Consider the following 21400-nt stretch of genomic DNA (forward strand, 5'->3'; position numbering starts at 1 on the left):
TTTATAGTTGAGAGTGAAATACTACGTGTGAGTTACAGATCTCTTGAGTTGTATTTGTAGATACAGTGCCCTATCCACATTTGTTTGTCTCCTAAATTTTTCTGGGTAATATTTATTGTCTTCTAGCCTTGAAGCCCAAAGAGTCAGTAAATGAAGTACATATAGCAAAATTCTACTACCTCTTCTTAACTCCTTTTTTAAAACATTTTCTGTGTCTGACATAGTGATCCCAAAGGATTGTGTTGCTCCCCTTTGAAAATTATATACTTTTCCTTTAAAAGAGGTTTATAATAAAACTTTGTTTATAACCTTTCCAGTTACTTCTTTTTCCAGTATGTCTTGGGTTCTGATCCAAATCCCAAATAGCATTGTTTTCCCAGGGTAAAAATAGGTTATAGGTTCTTGAAACACTGTAATTAAATAGTTACAATTAAATAACTACTCTTCATACTTAGGATTCTTAATACATTTCTTTAAGACTTGTGAGTATAATTGTAAAGCTTGTTACTGTTTATATGCTAAAGAAAAAGCTTTCTAATATGAGACTGATATTCACAATACCACATTAAAGCTTTATTTATATAGCTTTCACAACTCTAACAAAAAGGATAATAGCCTTTACAATTTTAGCATGACATTTAAAAATGCATGAGATTTAAAGCTCATTACAAAATTATGAATTTAAAATCCAAAGTAAATTGCAATTTAAAAAATTTATTTTTGCTTCTTACCTATCTCATGCACTAATGTATGTACGTATGTTTCTGTGGCTTAAATACTGTGTTGTTACTTGATACATTTTTATTGTGTCAATAATGTTATTTTTTTAATAATGTTATTTTTGATTGTTATGCCATATGTGCCCATTAAAATTCATTTAATTACAAAATACTTCAAATATACAAAAAAAATTCCCTTTTACTCTTCACATACTATTTTGCCCTATTTGCTTCTGATTTTTAAAGAAATAAAATGTTACTCTTTTGTACTCCTCCCTGGCACCATTCTTCTCCTTCCCCCCTTAGAGCTAACCTGTTATTCAGAAGTTGGTGTGTGTGATGCCTTCCTATTAAAATTTTTAGCTATTATATCTTATGTATGTAATCTTGTGTAATTTTGCTTTTTCACTTAACTGTGGTTTAGTACCGTACATATTTACCCATGTATTTACCAGCTTCCCACCCCTATGGTCATTTCAGTTGTTATTTTGTGCCACTTTGAACAGTGCTACAAGTGTACATTCTTTATCATTCTTCCTCATGCAAATGTGGTATTCTGGGTGCATGCCTTAAAAATTGGAATCTCAGATAGCAGCATATTTATATTCTGTGAGTTTAGGTGTCAGATTGCTCTCCACAGTGGTGTGCAAGTTTGCAATCCTAGCAGCAGTGTGAGATGATTCTGGTTTTCCTACCAATACTTAATTTTATGAGAATTTGTAAATTTTCCACTTGGAGATAGTGAAATAGTAGCTCTTTGTATTAATTTATATTTTCTCAATTACCAAGAAACAGCTTCATTGGTAATTATTGTTCATTATTTCATGAATTTGATGTCAGTATCTATGCCTGTTTTTCTTCTGCTTGGCTACTTGTATTCTTACAGATCATAATGCTTTCCTTTTCATGAGATCTCTAGTACCTGGCTTATCTTTGATGGTCTGTGACTGTGTTTATGTTACAGAATTTTTCAGTTAAGTTTAATCACATTGATCATCCTTTCTCTTTATGTTGAGCCTTTACTTATGTCAGGTTTTAAGAATTTGTTATTCCTCTGAGATGTAAAAATAAATTTTATCATATTTTGTCCTAGAAGTTAAATTTTAAAATGTGCATAATTCACTAGAAATTAATATTTGTGACTGTTGTAAAGTAGAATTCTCATTCTTTATTGATAGCTAATTTTATAGCACCATTTATTAAGCAGTATATTCATTTCCCATTGACTTTGTAGTGTTTTCTATCTCATGAAATCCTTATGTATGTGTGGGTTGGTTTCTAGGCTCTGTTCTCTTCCATTAATCTATCTGTTCTAATTCTAGTAATTTTTCTTTGAAAGATAGCTTTATAATTAAAAATGAGTAGTCTTTTAATCTTGTTCTTTAAGACTTTTTGACTTGTAGGGTAACCATATCTTTTGAGCCAAGAACCTCTCTTCCTCCATTTGTCTAATAGTCAGTTGGTTCTTACAAAGTGGGGTATTATTATGCCTTGTATCTACATATCCCTCCAAAGTCTCATGTAGTCATAGGTAGGGCTTTTTGATTGATTTGTGGTGCGATGCTAGGATTAAGGGTGTGAGTGCTACCTGCCCTAAGGGTGGGTAGCCTGGATAAAATATAAGACAGAAAGAGGGCTATTGTTGCTTGTTGCTTGCTGCTTGCAGCTTTTGCTGTCTTCTGCCTGCCATGAACTGTTCCTCCTCTGTGATGGCCCTCTGCCATGCCACCTCGTCCTGGAACCAACTCATTATGGACTGAAACCTCTACAAGCTGTGAGCTAAATAAACCTTTCCTCCTTTAACTTTAGATATTGAGTATTTTGTCTCAGCAACAAGAAAAGTAACTAAGACAGTTATCCTATGGAAGAAATGAACAAGTGTCCAACTTAGGTTTTATCTGGTATGACCAGGTGGCTCTTATGGCTTTGTCAGATCTGATCTCAAAGTCCTACAATCCAATACTCAGTTTACTTTTTTCAAAACTGTAGGCAAAATTTTTGTATATTTGTGATGGAATCCTTGAACTTTCGTATGGATTTATTTCTCTATGAAAGTTCCTTGAAAAAGGACTTGATAAAGCAGGGTGTTTATGATGGGAATATTTTATTTCTGGTAGCTTTGATAATTTTTTGTCCACTTCTTTTCAAGAAAATAACTTCTTTGGGTAGCACCAAAGCATCAGATAATTTCTGTTTGTGTGATATCCAGATTTAATAGAGATATTTGAGAAAGTTAAGAAACTCAGTCTGTTTCCATGGATTCTAAATTCATTTGCTGTTTTAAAAACAGCATCATTTATTCTCAGCATGCCCAACAGACGAACGTGAGTTTGCCCACTGGAGCATATTTGGCTTCTGGTAAAGTATTAGATTTTAAAAAGCTGGCGTCATAGAGTCTGGTACAGCTGGCATTGTTTCTTTTCACTGTTGTTGTTCCCCCCCATTAAATTTATTGGTACATTTTAGGTATAAATTAATTAGTTACATTCATCATTGGGATCTTGTACCATTACATGAGTCTCTTGGTTCTTATTTTTTTTCCCCTTCCCTTGCCCTCCCTTCATCCCCTCCACCCTTCCCTATTTGCAAAGACCTTGTTTCCATTTTTTTCCCCTTCTCATATTTTTTCCTTTCCCTTTTTTCCCTTCCCCTACCCCTCCCAATTTCCCTGCTCTTTTAGACCTTTTCTTCCTGTTAGACAATATCAGTTATACATTTATTTTTTAAATTACAGTGTCAAGATCTAGGAGACATTACCACAGATTTTACAGAATTTAAAAGGATATAGAAAGCATATTACAAAAATCTTTTTTGAAATAAATTTGACAACTTCTAAGAAGTAACTTAGAAGACAAATTAATGAAACTAACTCTGGAGGAAATATAAAATTTGAATAGCACCTATTAAAGAAAGTATATTCCTAGCTTGAAAACCTACCTATATGACAATAGCAGGCTCATAAGCATTTTAACTGATAAATTATATCAAACAAAGCAGAAAAAAGAAGGAACACTTCTCCCCTCATTTTAGGAACTCAACATTGTGCTAATTCTACAATTGGATAAAGGTAATAGAAGAAAAAAGTATGAACATAGATAGAAATTTGTTTAACAAAACAAACTATTAGAAGTCAGATCTGGCAGGATGTAGAAAGTGATTTTGTTATAGGTGTGGCAGTGTTGGTTCAGCATTGGAAGATCCACCCCCAAAAGTCATTTTAACAGAGGAAAGGAAAAAGCCATATGATCCTGTCACTAGTTGGAGAAAAAGTATTGGACCAAATTCTACAGCTGTTCATGGTAAAAGCTATCAGGAGACTAGAAGTAGAACAGAAACTTCTCAACAAATTAAAGACATGTACTCCATACTTCCAGTGAGAATGCCTTGTATGAATGGAGAAGATACAATGCTTTCTCCTTAAGGTGGGGAACAAGGGCAGCTATGCTTACTCTTTATCTGTCCATTAAACTTTGAAACCTAGTCCCCACCAAAATAGTCTGGCCATAAAATGACACAACTAGGATAGGATTGGCATGGCAGAAGCAAAATCTTTATATGTAGATGAAATGATCATCTACAGAGAAAATAGTAAGAAATCTCTAGGAGCCCCTAGAACTTGAATTTAGCAGGATTAGAAAGCACAAGGTATATATAAAAATTCAGGTCTGTGTATACTTTCTATAAATGAAGAACTGGATATTGAAATTTCAAAGTTATGTAGGAGTACAAAGGACCCAGAAAAGCCAAAAACAAAAACAAAAACAGTGTTGGAAGACGTTTAGTACCTAATTTTAAGACTTCTTCTAAAGCTACAGTAATCGAGGCAGTATTGGTGTAAGGAAAGACATATAGATCATTTGAATAAAACAGAGAATCTAGAAATAGAACCACACATATATGGTCCACTGAGTTTTGAAAGGTTATTTAACATCAGCATTTTATAGAATATAAACTCAATTCAAGAGCCGAGGAAGAGATAGTGTCTTCAGCAAATGGCACTAGAACACCTGCTATCCGTATATAAAAAATTAACCTCAACCCTTTTTTTCCATACATGAAAATAACTTGAAGGGATCTATGAACCTAAATAAGAAAGCCTAAAAGTATAAAACTTTAAGAAGAAATTATAAGGGAAAATATTTATGAATTCAGGGTAGGCAAGAACTACTTAGGATACAAAAAACATGTATAAAAGAAAAAAATTGATAAATGAGATTCCATCAAAATTTAGAACTTTAAATGACATCATTAAGAAAATGAAAAGTAGTCCTTAAACAGACCATATTTACAATGCATATAACCTATGAGCAGACTATATAAAGAATTCTTAGAGCTCATTAATAGACAACCCAATTAAAATGTAGACATAAGATGATAAATAGCCAGTATAGCACAAGGAATGGTGTGCAACTCTAGAATCAGAAAAATACTAATCAGTACAATAATAAGATTGAATTATACACTCATTAGGGAGATGAAGTCAAAAGTTTTAAAAGCCTTGTCATGACTTTTTGTTGGATTCTCCCTTTTTATGTTTAATTTGTCACACCCAATGGATTCATTCTGCTGGGTTTCCTGGGGTTGTGATCCTCATTGTGTTTTCCTAGGGTATTGTCTAAAATTTTTTGGAGTGCCGATTTTGTATTCATGAAGTTCCTGAGGTGCTCTTTGTCATGAAAGTTATCTTATTACTCCATCAATTTTGAAAGATAGTTTTGCAGGGTACATCAATCTGGGTTGGAAGCTGTTTTCCTTTAGGGCTTGAAATACATCACTCCAAGCTCTTCTTGCCTTGAGGGTTTGCATTGAGAAGTCTGCTGTGATTCTGATGAGCTTTCCTTTGTATGTGATTTGTTTCTTTTCTCTCACTGCTTGTAGAATTTTGTTCTTCTGTTGGATTTCTGGAATCCTAACTATTATATGCCTATGTGTAGATTTTTTTCGATTAAGGCTAGCTGGAGTCCTATATGCCTCACTTATCTGTATGTCAAGTTCTTTTCCCCTCCTTGGGAAGTTTTCTGCCATCACTTCTGTGAAGAGTTTTTTTATGTCATCTGCACTCTCTCTTGTTTCTTCATTGACTCCAATCAGTCTTACGTTATTCTTCTTTGCATCATCTAGCAGCTGCTGGATTGATTTCTCATGTTCCCTTACAATTTTAAAGCAATTTTTCTTTTCCTGGTCACTAATTGCAATCTTATCTTCTATATGTGAAATTCTATCCTCACATTGGTTCATTCTGCTGTGCAGACTTTTGATGGAGTTTTTAATCTCTTGGAAATCTGTTTGTATCTGTTTTATGGATTCCATTTGTTTCCTATGTTGGGATTCCATCATGTTCCTCAGGTCCTCTAATTTTTTATCTGTGTCCTCTCTAGATTTATTAATCATGTCTTGTACCATGAGCAAAATCTTTGCTGTTATCTGAGTAATTATTTCTGATTTCATTTTTCCCAGATCCTCTTTTGCCAGTTCAGAGAGTCCAGGTGGTTGAGTATCAAGAGTGTTGCATCTCGTTTCCCTTTGGGGTTGCTGTAGATGATCTAGCAGTCTGTTTTTGAGGTTTATTTACGTGTCTTCTCATTTCCATGGGGGGGTTGTGCTTCTGGCACCCATGCGGCTCACCTTCTCTGCCCTAGGAGCTTGGGATGGCAGCAGGGGAGCTTCCTTCCTGGTGCTGGGACCGGCTTAGCTTCTGTGCCCTAGGAGCTTGTGATGGTGGCAGGGGAGCTTCCTTCTGGGTGCTGGGACAGGCTCAGCTTCACTGCCCTAGGAGCCTGGGATGGAGGCAGGGAGCTTCCTTCCAGGTGCTGGGACCGGCTCAGCTTCTCTGCCCAAGAGCCTGGGATGGCAGTGGGGGAGCTTCCTTTCAGGTGCTGGGACTGGCTGAGCTTCTCTGCTCTAGGAGCCTGGGATGACAGTAGGTGAGCCTCTTTTCACTGTTTAAGATCCATTAACAAGCAAAATCTGTGAGCATTTGCATAGTAGTATTCAAAGTCTGTTCTAGGCATGGACCATTGTCAGGCTAGAACTACAACCATGGGTTTCTCTTTTACCACCTAATGGTAGAAACATTTTTGGATTTCAGAGGGTTATATTAGTAGGTGTAGGAAATAAGAAAATGATGTTGTATGTGGTACCATTTAATTTGTTTTTGTCTGTTCATCTTATATCTTGTAATTTTGTTGAGCTCCCTTATTCTGGTAGTTTTCTTAATGGATTTCTTAGTATTTATTTTCTCTATAAAAGGGTTTGTTATCTTAGTTTTTCTTTCTCTAAAGCTTTTGAGACAAAACTCACTGTGTAGTCCAAGCTGGCCTTGAATTTGCAGCAGTCTGCCTACCACAGCCTCCCGAGTGCTAGGATTTATAGATGTGTGCCACCACTTCTGGCTTACTTTGGGTTTTTCAATCTAGATGCCTTTTATTTCAGTCTTACCAAACCATCCTGGCCAAAACCTCCAGTGTTGAACAGAAGTGGTAAAAGCAGCCATCCTTGTCTTCTTCCTGATCTTGAGGGGAAAGCTTTTAGCCTTTCATCACTGTGATGTTAGCTGTGGGAGATACTAAGGTTTAAAGGTGAACTTAGTACAAGACTCGTAGATGCTACAACTAAGTAGGCTAGGCTGCAGCTTCTCTGATGCAAGGGAAGATACTCTATGGGGTCAAAGGATGGACTCTTAAGAGACAGTGGAATTTTGATGTGTGCCATGCTGTTGGGGAATGATTACAGCAGTGTCTTACTCTCAGTATTATTGACATTTTTAGCTGATGATGCTGTTCTGGGGACTGTTATGTGCACTGTAGGATGTTTTACAGAATCTCTGGTTCCTATTTACTATGACTATTATTCCACCTCAGTTGTCACAACTACCGATGTTCAGGAACTGCCAAGTGGCCTTTGGGTAGAATTGGCTGTGGCTGAGAACTGTTGCCTTAGAACATGGACTAACCAAGGACCTTAATAGAAATATATGAGCCACATGTGTTATTTTTAAATTTCTTTAGTAGGGACATTAAATATATAAGAAGAAATAGGTAAAATTAATTTTAACACACTATTTAACTCAGTATATCCAAAATATCATTTCAACATGTAATCAATATAAAAAGTATTAACTATATATTTTACATGTTTTTTATATTAAGTTTTTGGAATCTAGTGTGTATTTTGAATTTATAGCATACTTCAATTTGGATATGAAATTTTCATTGGTTATTTGATCTATATTTAGATTTCAGAAAATGTACAGTTGAAAAAGTGAACTCATACCCAAGTCTAAAAAGGATATTTAAAATTTTCCAATAACTGGATCATGTCCATTTAACATTTAAATAAATATAAATTAAATAAAAATTTTAAATGTAATTCATCAGTTACACTGTCACATTTCAAGTCTCAAGCACATATGGGCATTGGCTATAGTATTGGTTAGTACAGAGCTAACCTTATACAAGTATGTACATACAAAAAGAAAGATATATGGTAATCTAGGAAGAGTCAGTTTGCACTTTAAAGCTCAGCTCCAAATACTTCAAGGTATGACTGGAGAGAGCCTTGTTTGTAGGAATTTGGGGATCATAGCTCATTCTTTGGTTATCTTTTGACTCTCACATAGTGTAGGTGTATCTGGATTAGCTATACTGTACTTTGGTCCTATGTAGAATTTTCCAGAGCTTTAAAAAGTAATGTCAATAATGTTTCCAAAATAACAGTTATAGATGCTTAGAAGTGTCTGCTATTTTTGTAGTTTTAGTATGTTCTATGGCAGTGGAATTGGATAAATTGACACCTATATTTTGTTGTCCCTCTATATTTGTAGACCGTTCTGTGTAGTTTAAGAATGTCAGAGCATTATTAAGTGCTAATGTCTCCCAAAGTGCCATTACGAGAGAGATTTTGGATAGTTATCATGTTTTTTAGACAAAATAGGACATTCTTTCTTCCTATGGGCCATCTGCTTGTGGGTGTCATTAATCACAGCTTCCCATTGTTATTGTACAGAGAACTTTTGCTCTTATTTTTATTCTGAATAAGTTATTTTTTCATGAGTGTCGGAAGTTTGAACTGTTCATTGATATGTTGGACATTTTCTAAGATGGTGATTCTGAATCCATTTTAAAAAGGAACTACCTTTATGATAGATCTTGGGATATCCCAGAAATACTGTTTGGAAGTTTTCCTTGGTCTGTTTTTGGAGACTGCTGATTGTTCACTGTTTTAGTTTTGTTTACAGTTTTGATAAGTTTTGTTCAATGTGTCCCTCAGGGAAATGCAATGTAGTACATTTTCTCTTTGCTTACACTTTCAAGACTATTTCTTTCTTTCTTTTTTTAATAGCAAAACATTTATTGGTACATTTTAGGTATACATAATGCTAACACTCATCGTAGGGAATTTGCACCTGTACATGATACATCCTGCCTCTTTTTTCCATTTCCCCCCTCCCCTCCCTATGTAAAAAAGCTTTGATTCCATTTTTCTTTTATTTTCACTTTTTTCTTGTCCCTTCCTTCCTTTCTCCCTCCCTCCTCCCTTGTTCCCCTTTCCATTTGAACATTTTCAAGACCATGACTTGAATTATGAGGATCTAGATTATTTAAACTATCTCCTAGGTTGGTGGTTGTTTTTTACTTTTAACCATTTTTTAAGGGAGCTAATAATAAACTAATTGGTGCAGAAATGGTCGTCCAGGACACGTAAGTACCTACCAAAATATTGAATTCTAGGGCCGGGGATTTAGCTCAGTGGTTCCGCCACCTGCTTCTCAAGCATAAGGTCCCGAGTTCGATCCCCGGTACCAAAAAAAAAAAACCAACTAAACAAAATACTGAATTCTGCAGTAAATTTGCTTTCAAGATTAAAAAAGCCTTTGGAGGGCCAGGGATTTAGCTCAGTGGTTCCGCTGCCTGCCTTGAAAGTGCAAGGACCCGAGTTCAATCCCCAGTACCAAAAAAAAAAAAAAAAAAGCCTTTGGTTATAGTCTTCAACTTGCTTCTAAATCAGGGTTCAGAATAAACTTACACAGATGAAAATAATCTAGTCTATAGCATGTAGACCTGTAGAAGGGATCTATAGTAGGGATATATGGTGTGATTGTTCTTTCCTAAAGAAAACCTTGAGGAAAGGATTACTTGATTAGGAGGTACCCCTAGTTTTTCTTGAGAGCCTTTGCAATATTAACTTTGATATATCAGAAGTTATTGTAATTCTGAGTCATTTTCAGTAAAATTTTACTTATCAAGATAAGCATAGTAGTTAGGATTATAGTGAAAGTTCCACCAGGCAGAGGTTGTAGCTTTGACATAGATAAATCAGTGACAAACAAGGAGCAGACTACTATATGACCCAGTGTCTGTGTGTGTTGATGATAATTGAGGTTTCCCAGCCAAGCAGGAGATAGGAAAGAGCCATGTGATCAATGATCCCAACAAGTGATGACACTGAAATACAGGCTAAACAATAGTGAATGCCATGAATTGAGAGGCCTTGAGGAGTACTTTTATGAAGCTTTCGAGAGAAGACAGACACAAAGCTGTGTTTGACCAAAAATTTAGTAGCCAATTGTCATCGGTCTTATAGAACATTCTTTAGGGATGACCTATATTGATTTGGAGACTTAGCCTGTGCCTCCATCCCTAGGAAGCTGTTTTATACATTCAACAGACATGGGACAATAAGGGACAAAACAAGGACACGTACAAATTTGTACAAATAGGCAAACAAAAAAGTGAAGGCAAACTAAGCGGTGGGAGACTGGGTTGGATAATGGCAAAAACTACCAAATGGTTTGTTTCTTAATCCAAAGGTCTGATTTTCCTTAAGATTTTATTTGGGCCTACTTGCAGTGAACAGCCTTATGTGAAGATCTGTTTGTTCAGAAGTCTAAATAAATTCAGCAGTAAGAGCTTAAGGAAAGCAAAAGCTTAGATTGTGTTTTTTGGAAACTCACCTGGCAGCAGATCTGAACAGTGTTGGAGCTTGGGGCTCAGGAGGCTGGGGACCTCTCCTGTTAGTCCAGTGGTCCACTGTCAAGAGGATACTGTCGAGAGGACTTCTGAATAATCTCTATGTGAAAATTATCTGAGGAATAGACCAAGATTGTTGCTTGATACCTGAAACAAAAATATTACTTAAAGAAAGGAGAGATATGCTGCTTTAGGTTCAGTCATTTTGAGTAAGTCCAACTGCTAAATTTGCATGGAGTTTTTGAGTCAGAGATTGTTTTTGTGATGTGTTGGTGACAGGTGAATTGATATCAAGGTTATAAACATGGTTCTTCTGCCAAGACATGTCCAGCTGGGTTTCAGAAGTCAGTTTATGACAGATTCATTGTTAAATTGTTGACCATCCAAACTGAGGCTGTCATTGAATTGACTTCCAAAAGAAAGATTATCAAAGCAAATCTCACCGATAGTTAAGATTAAACTAGGGTAGATTATTGTTGATCAAATAGGTTTAAACATGGTTCTAACTGTGTCACCGTTATTTTTTAAAATTTTGTTTCTTAATTAGGACTGTGGAACAGAAGCTTATTTTATTCATAATAGGCTTTGTTGGTTATGTAGTTATGGATTTTTTGTTTTGCATACACATTTTTTAAAAAATAGGAACTAAAGTTCACATAACAAAATTAACCACTTTAAAGTGGATAACTTCACAGTGCTTAGTGCATTACACAGTCACTGTAACCACCATTCTGCGTTCTATCTCTACAGATGCTGGATATTTCATGTAATTAGGATCATATAACAAGTGGCCTTTTGTGTGTGACTTCTTTCATTTAACAGAATGTTTTTGAGGTTCATCCAAATAGTGTATTTTCTTCTTTGAAGGCTGAATTCCATTGGAGGTATATACCACAATTTGCTTACCTGTTCATTATAGAGTTTTGGATTGTTTTCGCTTTCTCACTATTGTAAATAAGTGTATTCATGTACTGTTCCAGGTATTATTACCTGTTTTCAGTTCTTTTGACTATGTAGATAGGAATGCAATGGCTGGTAACTCTGTGATTAACTTTTTGAAGATACCAAACAGTTTTCCATAGCAACTACAATATATATTCCCACTCAGCAGTGTATGAGGGTTCCAATTTCTTCACATCCTTGATGGTACTTGTTATTGTGCATTTAAAAAAATTATAGTCATCCTAGTGAGTATGAAGTGGTATCTCACTCTGCCTTTGATTTGAATTTCCTTAATGACTAGTATGTTAAGCATTGTTTCACTTTTATATTTTCTTTTGAGAAATATTTGTAAAGTCCTTTGTTCATTTTTAAGTCCCATTTTGTTGTAAGAGATCCTTTTGTATACTATGAATACTAGGCTGAAATCTACTTTCAGAAGGATGTTCTTTAGTTTTGGGAAATACTTTTGGGAACTCAGTATTAGGTTTGGGTCTGAATGAAATAAAAACATAATATAGTTTAAACAAGAAATTCACTTCTGTCTTATTCATGAGGTCGAAATATAATCAGTTTGGGCTTGCTGTAAGAGCTCTGTTATCACCAGGGACCTAAGTTTCTTCTGTCTTGTAGCTTCTCTTAGTCCAATTGTGACTTCCACTTCATTGTCCAAGCCATTACCTTTTGGGCATAGTCTTAGTTCTTCAAATTCTTCCTGCTTTGGTAACTTCTTGATTTAGCCCCATCTGTGTTTCTGTGTATATAACTAAATCTAATTTTTGACTTAAGTAGTTAGCCTGATAAAAGTCTTCTAGCCAAAATCAGAAGCCCCATAGTCTACTTTCATTGGAGGAAATCAATTACCTAGATCAATCTTTAGCCAGTATGCATAGTGGCTATATATTAATTCATTCACTAGTTGATACTACATTTACTCTTAAATCCTAGACATAATATTTACTGTGCCTTTCTCTTGAAAATAGAGTTTAGTACAGTGGTAACCCAGCAAGACTTTTCAGGGGTTGTTTTGTTGTTTTGAGTTTTGTTTTCAGACAGGGTCTCACTCTGTAGCCTAGGCTGGCCTTGAACTCATGGTTCCTCTCTCTCAGCCTGCTGAATGCTGGGATTACAGGCATGCTGCACTGCATGCAGTTTAAGACATTTCAAAAAAAGTATTCGCATGGAGAATTTTAAGTGAATACGTTTTTGTTTTCTCTACTTTCCATGTCCTCTTTCCAAAACGTGGTTTTCCCATTTATATACTGTTCTTAGACTGGTTCACTTTTCCCACCTGCTTTTACACATATGTCCTTCTCTTTCAAAAGGAAGATATAACTTACCCACTCAATTTTACAGTGTTGAAGGTGGGGAAAGCAAAACCCTTGGAGTATAGAAAGGGAATTTGAAATATGTGGTGGAATCAAAATATACAGTTGTTTAAATTCATAAAATTTTATTACAGTAAAAGACACATTGCCATTAATTCTCAAAATGCTCCCCCTTGCTTCAAATACTTATCCCATTGTTCTGGTCACTTTCTGAAGTAGTTCTGGAAGTTCTCTTCTGTGTTTGAAGTATGATAAAAAAATATACTGCCAAGTACCATCCAACAGAAAGGCAGGTTTGTAAAAACATTATTCACTGGATCTGGCACCATGTGACTTCTTGATCTTTTTCAAAGTCAAAATGCCATAAAAGGTAAAGGTATTTTGAATTCATTTAGAACATCAAAGTAGCCACAGTAGCACAACTAAAGATACAAAAAAAGGACTTCTAGAATTGCTTCAGAAAGTGGCAAGAATGATAAGCAATTATATATTGAGAGAACTAATAGTAATGTATCTTTTACTGTAATACATTTTTAAAAATTTAAATATCCTATTTTGATCACACCTATGTTGAGAAAGAGAATCCAGTAATGGCTAACAAGTCTTTGTTTTGCAACTCACTGGTTTTCAGTTCTTTGCTTTCAGTCAAGTTCTAATCAGTCTATCAGCCAGTAAATCATTAAAATTTATTTTACTTTTGCCATCATTACTCAGAAAAATTTTAGTGAATATAGTGACACTGAGGAACAAAATGAGTCATTATAAAACTCTACTCTCATCTACTTGTTTACATGAAAATTTTCTCAGTGATTTCATATAAGATGGAAAAATAGGAATAAAATTTATTTCAATTGCAATGTCATTCTAGTTTTAATTAGTATAGATCCATAAGAACATGAACTAAAATACAAAACAAAATAATACACAAAGAAGTACTACAATTCTCAACTTTTAGATGGAATTTCAGTAAGACTATAAATGCTTTGTTTAATAATTACCCCAAAATTTAAACTTTTTAAATTCATTATGTTAGCTTTGCATTGCTATGACAAAATACCTGAGATAAACAACTTAAAAAGAAGAAGGATTTATCTTGGCTCATAACTTCTGAGGTTTAGCCCATACTTGGTAGGCTCCACTGCTTTTTGGGCCTGTGGTGAGGCAGAAGATCATAGTGGGATGCACATGGTGGCGAAATCTGCTTACTTCACGGTAGCAGCTTCCCAATGTCCCCTTCATGGGCATGTCAGCAATGACCTACTTTCTCCGGCTAGTTCTCACCTCCTAAGATTTCTGCCACCTTCCAATAGCACCATCGTTGAGGACCTTCATATATGGCCTTTGGGGGATATTTCAGATCCAAACCATAGTAACATTCTAATACGTATTATATATCTAATCTCATTTGTAAACACCTTTACATACCCAGCAACTATTTAAACAGCTATCTGTTGCCCTGTGTCCTACTGAAATTGACATATAAAATTAACCATCACAGGTCCACCCCATGTCAATTTGTCATTAATACACATATCCTTAAACCATGCTTGATCGCTAATAATAGCAATAAGGCCATAATTCTATCTAACATGACAGAAGTAACCTGCCTACAACTGAAAACACAGTAACCCCTTTTCCAGAAGTAGTCCTTGAGTGTTCATTCTTCCCTACGATATCCTATAATTTTAAGTATTACGATGTAAAGTTAATGATACTTAAATGCTATGCTATAAATAAAACGTATCTAATATGAGGGAATAAGAAAGAAAAACACATGTATACAAAGTAACATTCACAACAAAATAAGGATGAATCCTGATTTAAACCATGTAAAGTGTACTAGAGAACGCTGGCCCAGCTTCTCAAGGCCCTGCCACCTAGCTAATGCTAAGCTGTCTTCCAAAGGCCATTCCAAGGCAGGGTTTATGTCCCAGCAGTGGCAGGTGAGCCTGCTCACCGTGACCAAGGAGAATCGGTGTCCTGGTTTGTACTCCCTCTCTGAAACTGTCACCAGCCCACACAGCCAGGGCCAAGGGGCCAAGCTCCTCTACATGGCTGTCAGTGCCTTCCTGAAGGTGTTGATCTTTGCATTTGCAATATTTCATATGAAACAGCAAACAATGCCCTGCTCTTAATATTAGAAACCAAGGAAAGAGCACTGATACTTTAAAAACTGGGAAGGGGAAGATACGAGAGCCTGCTGAGTGTTGTCAAGATGTTTTCTCGAAGGAAAATAAGGAACAGGAGAATCCCTCTCAACATTCGACTGTGAAACAAAAATGGAAAAGACACAATTCCACTCCCCAAATGAAAGCCTCTGTCCCCGAGAACCGGACCTGTTGCACTTAATATTATGGTCTCAAGGTGTATCTATTTTGTAATCCCAGCACTTGAGAGGCTGAGGCAGGAGGATTGGCACGAGTTCAAGGCCAGCCTGAATTACATAGTGAGACCCTGTCTAAACAAAACAAAACAAATCCTATCAATAAATTGATTCCAAAAGAAAAAGAAAAGGCTATTCCACTGTTCCAGCTAGCCAGCTGCTTCAGGATAATGGGAAACATGGTAAGAGCAGTGAATACCATCAACATGGGTCTACTGCCACACTTTTGCTGTGAAGTGAGCTCTATGATCAGAAACAATGCTGTGTGAGATTACCATGATTGTGGATGAAGCATATAAATCCATGGATGGTAGTTTTGGCAGAAGCAACTGCATGCAAGGGAAGGCAAACATGTATCAGAGTAAGTATTTGGGACAAGAATTCTGCTGTCCGTTGCATTATGGAAGTGGGGCAGTGTATTCAGTCACGAAGTAACTATCTGACCACTCCAGGGAATGTTACCGTATCAGTGGCTCTGTGTTGATTTTTGCTCCTGTCAGACTGGGTACTCAGAGGTAGCGTTAGCCATGTCAGCCTAGTAAGTAGAAATCCATATTGCTGAGCCCGTGCATAACTTCAATCTGTCACCATGGCTACTTTTTTTTCATGAGCCCAGTGGGATGTCAGGAGTGGCTTGGAAAGATGTTGGCCACTATTCACACAATGGGTCATCCTATCTACTTATTAAAGTCCTCTGCTGAGGTCACCCATTAGTGATTATTTCCTTTGCCTATTTATCGATGTTTATCCACATACCTCTTTTCCAAATATCTGTTGCCAAATTTCCAGTCGTGTCCCTTCCAAGTCACTGAATTGGTATATAATTATATATCTGGCCATTTCCTTTCCAGAGTGAACAACTAGGTGCACTGCTCCAAGCTCTACTGGGAGGATTCCCCTTTACTATTGCCCTTCAGGGGTGTCCACAGAGGGGCTGTAGTGCTACAACATCACCTGTAAACAAGACCCTAGTACTCTGTCAGCTGAGCATGAGGAACTCTCCATGAGGCCATAGGTGTAGGCTGAGAAAGTAAAGGGAGTGTAGTAGAGGTAGAGGCCACTTTTTTTTTTTAAGAAAATTCAGTTTTTTATTGCTTTAATACAACTATAATTTTCCCTGGCTCTGCACTGGAGAACCTCTAATAATGGATCTAGCAAACTGTGTTGATAAATGGTCACTGGTTAAAAGCTTCATCATTATCCTTTGGTTCCTGTGAGTTCTGACTACAAATCTCCTGAAGTTGACAAAATGGCTTATAGCATGAGTACGTTCTGTTAAGTGGGAGGCAGTGACTTTGTTGAGTTCCTCTGTCCTGGTCACCATTCTGAGTAAGATTTGGCTCTGGCCATGCAGTTCATGTTCATTCTGACTCAGCTGCTTGTGCAGTGCAGGAGCAAAGCAGTGCCCTACCAGAGATGCAGAGAGGATCTCTGGAGGCTGGAGGGTCTGGGTGACTTGGTACAAGTGGAAGGAGGAGGAAAACACTGGACCAAGATCCTCAAGGCTTCTGGGGTCTGACCTTCCTTGCAATGCAGGGACTGTTTGGGGAGCTTGCAAGGAGGCCATCTGATAGTGGTCTTTTGAACCAGTGCAGGTCAGTTAGGGAGAGTGTGGGAAAGTGACTGGGGACAGAAAGGGACTTTTGAGGACAGAAAGAAGTATAATAATTAACAAAAGCACAGACTTTACAACAAGACAATAATTCAAGAAAAGTTTCATGATTATCTATCATGTGCCATGCACTGCTGTTAAGGGATTAAAAGAAGGAGAAAATCTAATAATATCTGTCTTTGAGAATTTCAAAGTCTCTTAAGACTTTTTTTTCTCTCCAAGATTTCAAATTTGTTTTTATTAGTACATTTGTGATACATAATGAATACATTCATTGAGGGGAGCTGGTACATGTACACATTGCATCTTAATCCTTTTTACTTTTTTTCTCCTCCCTTCCTACATGGGTCACTTCTTTTTTTTTCAGGTGTGCAATAAATTTAAGTTTAATAGTATAGATCAACAGGGGAAAAGAAATAAGAAGCAGCCAGTATTTTTCATCCTTATCACTTTTTCTAGGGTCCCTCTAACTTGATGTAAACTTACAATTTTCAAGGAAATTCCTATTCCATTCCCATTTTATCATAAATGAATAGTTTTTCTGTTTGTATGATAAAACAGGAAAGACTGTTACATTTGAATGGAAAAGGCACTCCATTTGTGACCAGTGTCACACAAAATCACATTCCCATCAGAAAACGCAAACATCAACATCACAAAACTAAAAATTCAGATCAATACCATCCAATAAATATGCAAGCTACTTCAGTCTCCCCCCAAAATGGCCAATACCTCAAAACACCATAAAGAAAACCCCTGTCCATTTCCAAGTAACCCAAACAGAAGAGACAGCAAGATGCTATGCGTGCTACTTTACCCCTCCCCTGGCCCTCACTACTTAGAAAACTGCCTGCTCTCCACAGAGACTGAAATGGGCCTCATTTCTTCTCAGGGGAGAGCAAATTCACAGACACCTTTGGGCAACATTCCCTGTTTCTCAGGAACCCTGGCTCTATACCTAGTTCTGCTTCCAAAGCCTCTTCATATAGTTCTGGGTAGGACTTGGGATCTGTTCCATTACGATGATGGGTCATATGAACTAGGAGTTTCATCTTGCTGATTTCAGCGTGGGCCCTTGGACCCCACAGGAACTCATAGCGAGCAGGATCACTGTTAGGAATCTGCCGGTACATCAGGTACTCTTCCTGTACTAAATCCTCAGTGATGAATTCCCAGGCTTCCTCAAAATGAATATGCTCAGAGTGAGCTAACATGTCCCATCGTTTCATTTTTTCACTTAGGTCCTCCTCACTGATACGGTTGCCCTCTATGAAAATTAGACAGGATGAACATAATGATGTTGATTTTGAGAATGATTCTTTCATCATCACCAACTAGTATCCCACTGTATGTACGACCCAAAATGAGGACTAGCTCATATGTATTGCCAGAGTGATTCACTTTCCTGATTTGCACGCTAAAGCCCAGATACATGGACTCACAGAGTTCCCAAAAGTTCAGAGGGAAGTTGTTACAGTAATCACGGGGCAGAACATGCAGCATTTCTTTCATGGTCACCTGCTCCTTCTTTTGATACTTGTGGAGCAGAAATGACACCAACTTACATAACTTGGCATTTAGGAGCACAGTTTGCAGGATGTGAGAGAAGCGTGCATCCTGTGAGGATCTTGAACCCTTACAGGATTGACTCCTTTGGCTGGAAGCCATGAGGACAGCAAGAATTTGTTGAGGATCAGAAGCCTCCAAATCTCCAGCGCTGGGATATAGAGTGCTGAGCAACAGCAGTTCAGCTGCTCCAAGAATCCAAACCCAGATTTCGAAAAATCACAACTGAGACTTCTTCACTGCACAGTGCAAGGCTAGCAACAGAGGCAGGAATGGGTTATTTTCAGAGTCTCAACCTGGAGTGTGGCCTTCTCTCTCACCCTCAGCCCGATGGGTCACTTCTTCATGTAACTTCTGCCTTCAGGGCTTGCTCAGGCCCAATCATGTATAATATGATTTCCATTTGATATTTCTTTCTTTTTTCCTTTTTTCTTCTGTTTTGATGGAGAATTTCTGTCCACACCAGCTTTGTTTGGTAGGTCTGATGTTATCCAGTTCATGATGGGTAGCTCAGATCATTTGATAAACCGGTGACTCATGCTTAGGCACTGAGAATTAACTAAAGCCTAGTAGCAGGCCAAGAGCTCTCTTAAAATGAGAGTACCTATCTGTGACATGAGCAGGGTCTTGTTCCAAAATTCCAAAGGCCTGCAACTGCAACTCACCTGTAGAGGCCTGCCAAAGGCTCTCCCTCACCCCTAGCTGCCACTGATACTTCAAGCATCAGAGTCTGCTGGATCACAAAGCATATGTGGCTGAGGAGCTTGCACAGCAGTCTCGACCAGTGCAAACCCTCTTCTTACTCTGGGTCCAACTCAAAAAACTAGCCAAGTATTTGGGTCACTTGGTAAGTGAGCTAGAGTAACATATCCAAATATTCACTTGTTGCTTCTAAAACCCCAGAGTCTACTAGGTGCCCTCTTTGTTGTAGGAGCAGTTAATACTTTTAAAACCTCTTCAGGTATTTATCTTTACCTTAGAAGAGATGTCTCAACATGCCCCACTAATTTCACTGAGGTAAAAGGCCCCTGAATTTAATCAGATTTCCTACCTTGTTATAGGCAAATAGCTTACCAGTAAGTTGAGAAAGTGATCAGGACCCCTGCACACTATATTATGATGTAGGACTGTAGAATAGATGTTACCTAGGTAGGACAGTGAAGGTATATTGCTGGGCCTTTATGGACAGGTGTGGAGAAAAAGGCATTTGTCAGATCATAACAGGCACCAAGAGATGTGCTAATTTGCTCAATGAAACCACATCTGTGGAGCCACTTGGTTAAGCTTGATAATCCATGGTCATTCTCCAACTATCACTGTACAACTACAAATGCCACCATAAAAAAGTAAAAAGTTCCTTCATTCCTGTTATTTATCTTTTGAGAGTTTACTTTTTATATACACATACAAACACATCATCACTATTGTTTTTTAAAAAATATATATACAGGATGAAACTTCTGCAATTTGCTCTTCTCAATCAATGGTATATCACAGACCCCTTCTGCTTCAGTATAAATAGACCTTACTCATGTTTAATGGCTGTATATTCAGTGAAACAGACACAGATAATCTGTTTAACCAATCTGCTTCCTGACATGTTTAGGTTGATTCCCTGGTTTTGCTATTAGAACTAATGCTGAAATGAACATCTTTTCATATATAACTTTACATATAAAATTAAAATTACAAATATATTACACATATTTACATGCACATGTACAAATATTTCTGTGGGCCTCATTTCCTGAGAGGGAAGCACCATCTTTCCATTTCTTTCCTTACAACAAATTCTCATAAAATTCTTTCACTGAGAAATGCATTCAGTCTCCAGTAGTTCTTGGCACACTTTCACTAGCTCTTGGTGTATTAGCACTTGGTGAACTTGAGGACTGACAGGATTTCTTGACCTGCTTGTCTGGAAAGTGCAGTGGTCCCATGTAGACCTTTTGTCTTCAATGTTTTCAAAATTTCTTCTAAATGAGAATTTTTAAAAAAGGTTAAATCTAATTAAATCATTTGATGTGTAAGATCACTAAATATTTTAATAAGATGATAAACACAATTTATAAATTAGTCTGACAAAACAATGTAAATCAAGTAAGTGTCTATTAAAGTGAACATGAACTTCAGATAGATGGGAGCATTTTGTACTTTTAAGGTATTCCTGAGGATTAAGGGCCTGGTTAGACTGAGTGTCCTGGTTTGAATGGCAGCCTACTCTGGGGCAAACAGAAACATTCAATAAACTTATTACCACCAGTGACAAATTGGGTAGTTGTTTGGTCTAATCTTTGCTACATATCCTTCCCTTTGGATGTAAAAGGTCAATGAAGGTATGGGCAAGTGAACAGTAACACTGTCCAGCAAGAGCCAATGAGAGAAATAGGTTATTTCTTCTGGTTGTGTGACAAAAGCAAAACCTTTTATACATAAATAAAACTAAAAAGACTTAACCTAGAAAATGCAGTCAAAAAAAAGAAAGAAGAAAAGTAGCAATCATGATGATCATGAGATCTGGGGGGCTGAGGACAGAAAAAATCAAATTCCCCTGGGTGTGGTGCTGCACACCTGTAATCTGAGCACTCGGGAGGCAGAGGCAGGAGGATCGCTGTGAGTTTGAGGCCAGCCTGGGCTATATAGTGAGTATAAGGCCAGCCTGAACTGCATAGCAAGACCCTGTCTCAAAAAACCAAAAAAAAAAAAAAAAGAAAGAAAAAATCAAATTCCAAGTATACACAAAAAGAGAAACTAGTTTATGGTCAAGTTATAAAGTAATCTGAAAACCAAGACACAAACATCTATATAATAAGAGAGTTTTCAGGTGAGCTAAAGAGTGTTTGGCAGAGTTGTCAAGGGCATGAGTAGAGAAAAAATTCACAATA

The 21400-nt window shown here is 37.1% G+C and overlaps 2 protein-coding genes across 5 annotated transcripts in view; both read right to left on the reverse strand.

Moving 5' to 3' along the window:
- Hemk2 (HemK methyltransferase 2, ETF1 glutamine and histone H4 lysine) overlaps nucleotides 1-21400 on the reverse strand; it is a 49827-nt gene that overhangs the window by 18218 nt on the left and 10209 nt on the right. For 3 of the 4 annotated variants that reach the window (XM_004842243.3, XM_013071416.3, XM_004842242.3), the window contains one exon: nucleotides 25-20491. In XM_004842243.3, coding sequence (XP_004842300.1) covers nucleotides 20385-20491 — 107 coding nt within the window. In that variant the 3' untranslated portion in view covers nucleotides 25-20384. Of the gene's footprint in view, nucleotides 1-24; nucleotides 20492-21400 lie in introns of those variants that run through there. The other variant, XR_015452105.1, reaches the window with a different exon arrangement.
- Nucleotides 18198-18617, reverse strand: LOC147830355 (melanoma-associated antigen 8-like). Its single transcript, XM_087207418.1, has one exon. It carries the CDS (start codon nucleotides 18615-18617, stop codon nucleotides 18198-18200), a length of 420 nt encoding a protein of 139 aa, XP_087063544.1.

This window comes from Heterocephalus glaber, unplaced genomic scaffold (genome assembly GCF_053883595.1).
Source record: "Heterocephalus glaber isolate CG9 unplaced genomic scaffold, H.glaber_assembly_v1.0 deba00000122, whole genome shotgun sequence".
Taxonomy (NCBI): domain Eukaryota; kingdom Metazoa; phylum Chordata; class Mammalia; order Rodentia; family Bathyergidae; genus Heterocephalus; species Heterocephalus glaber.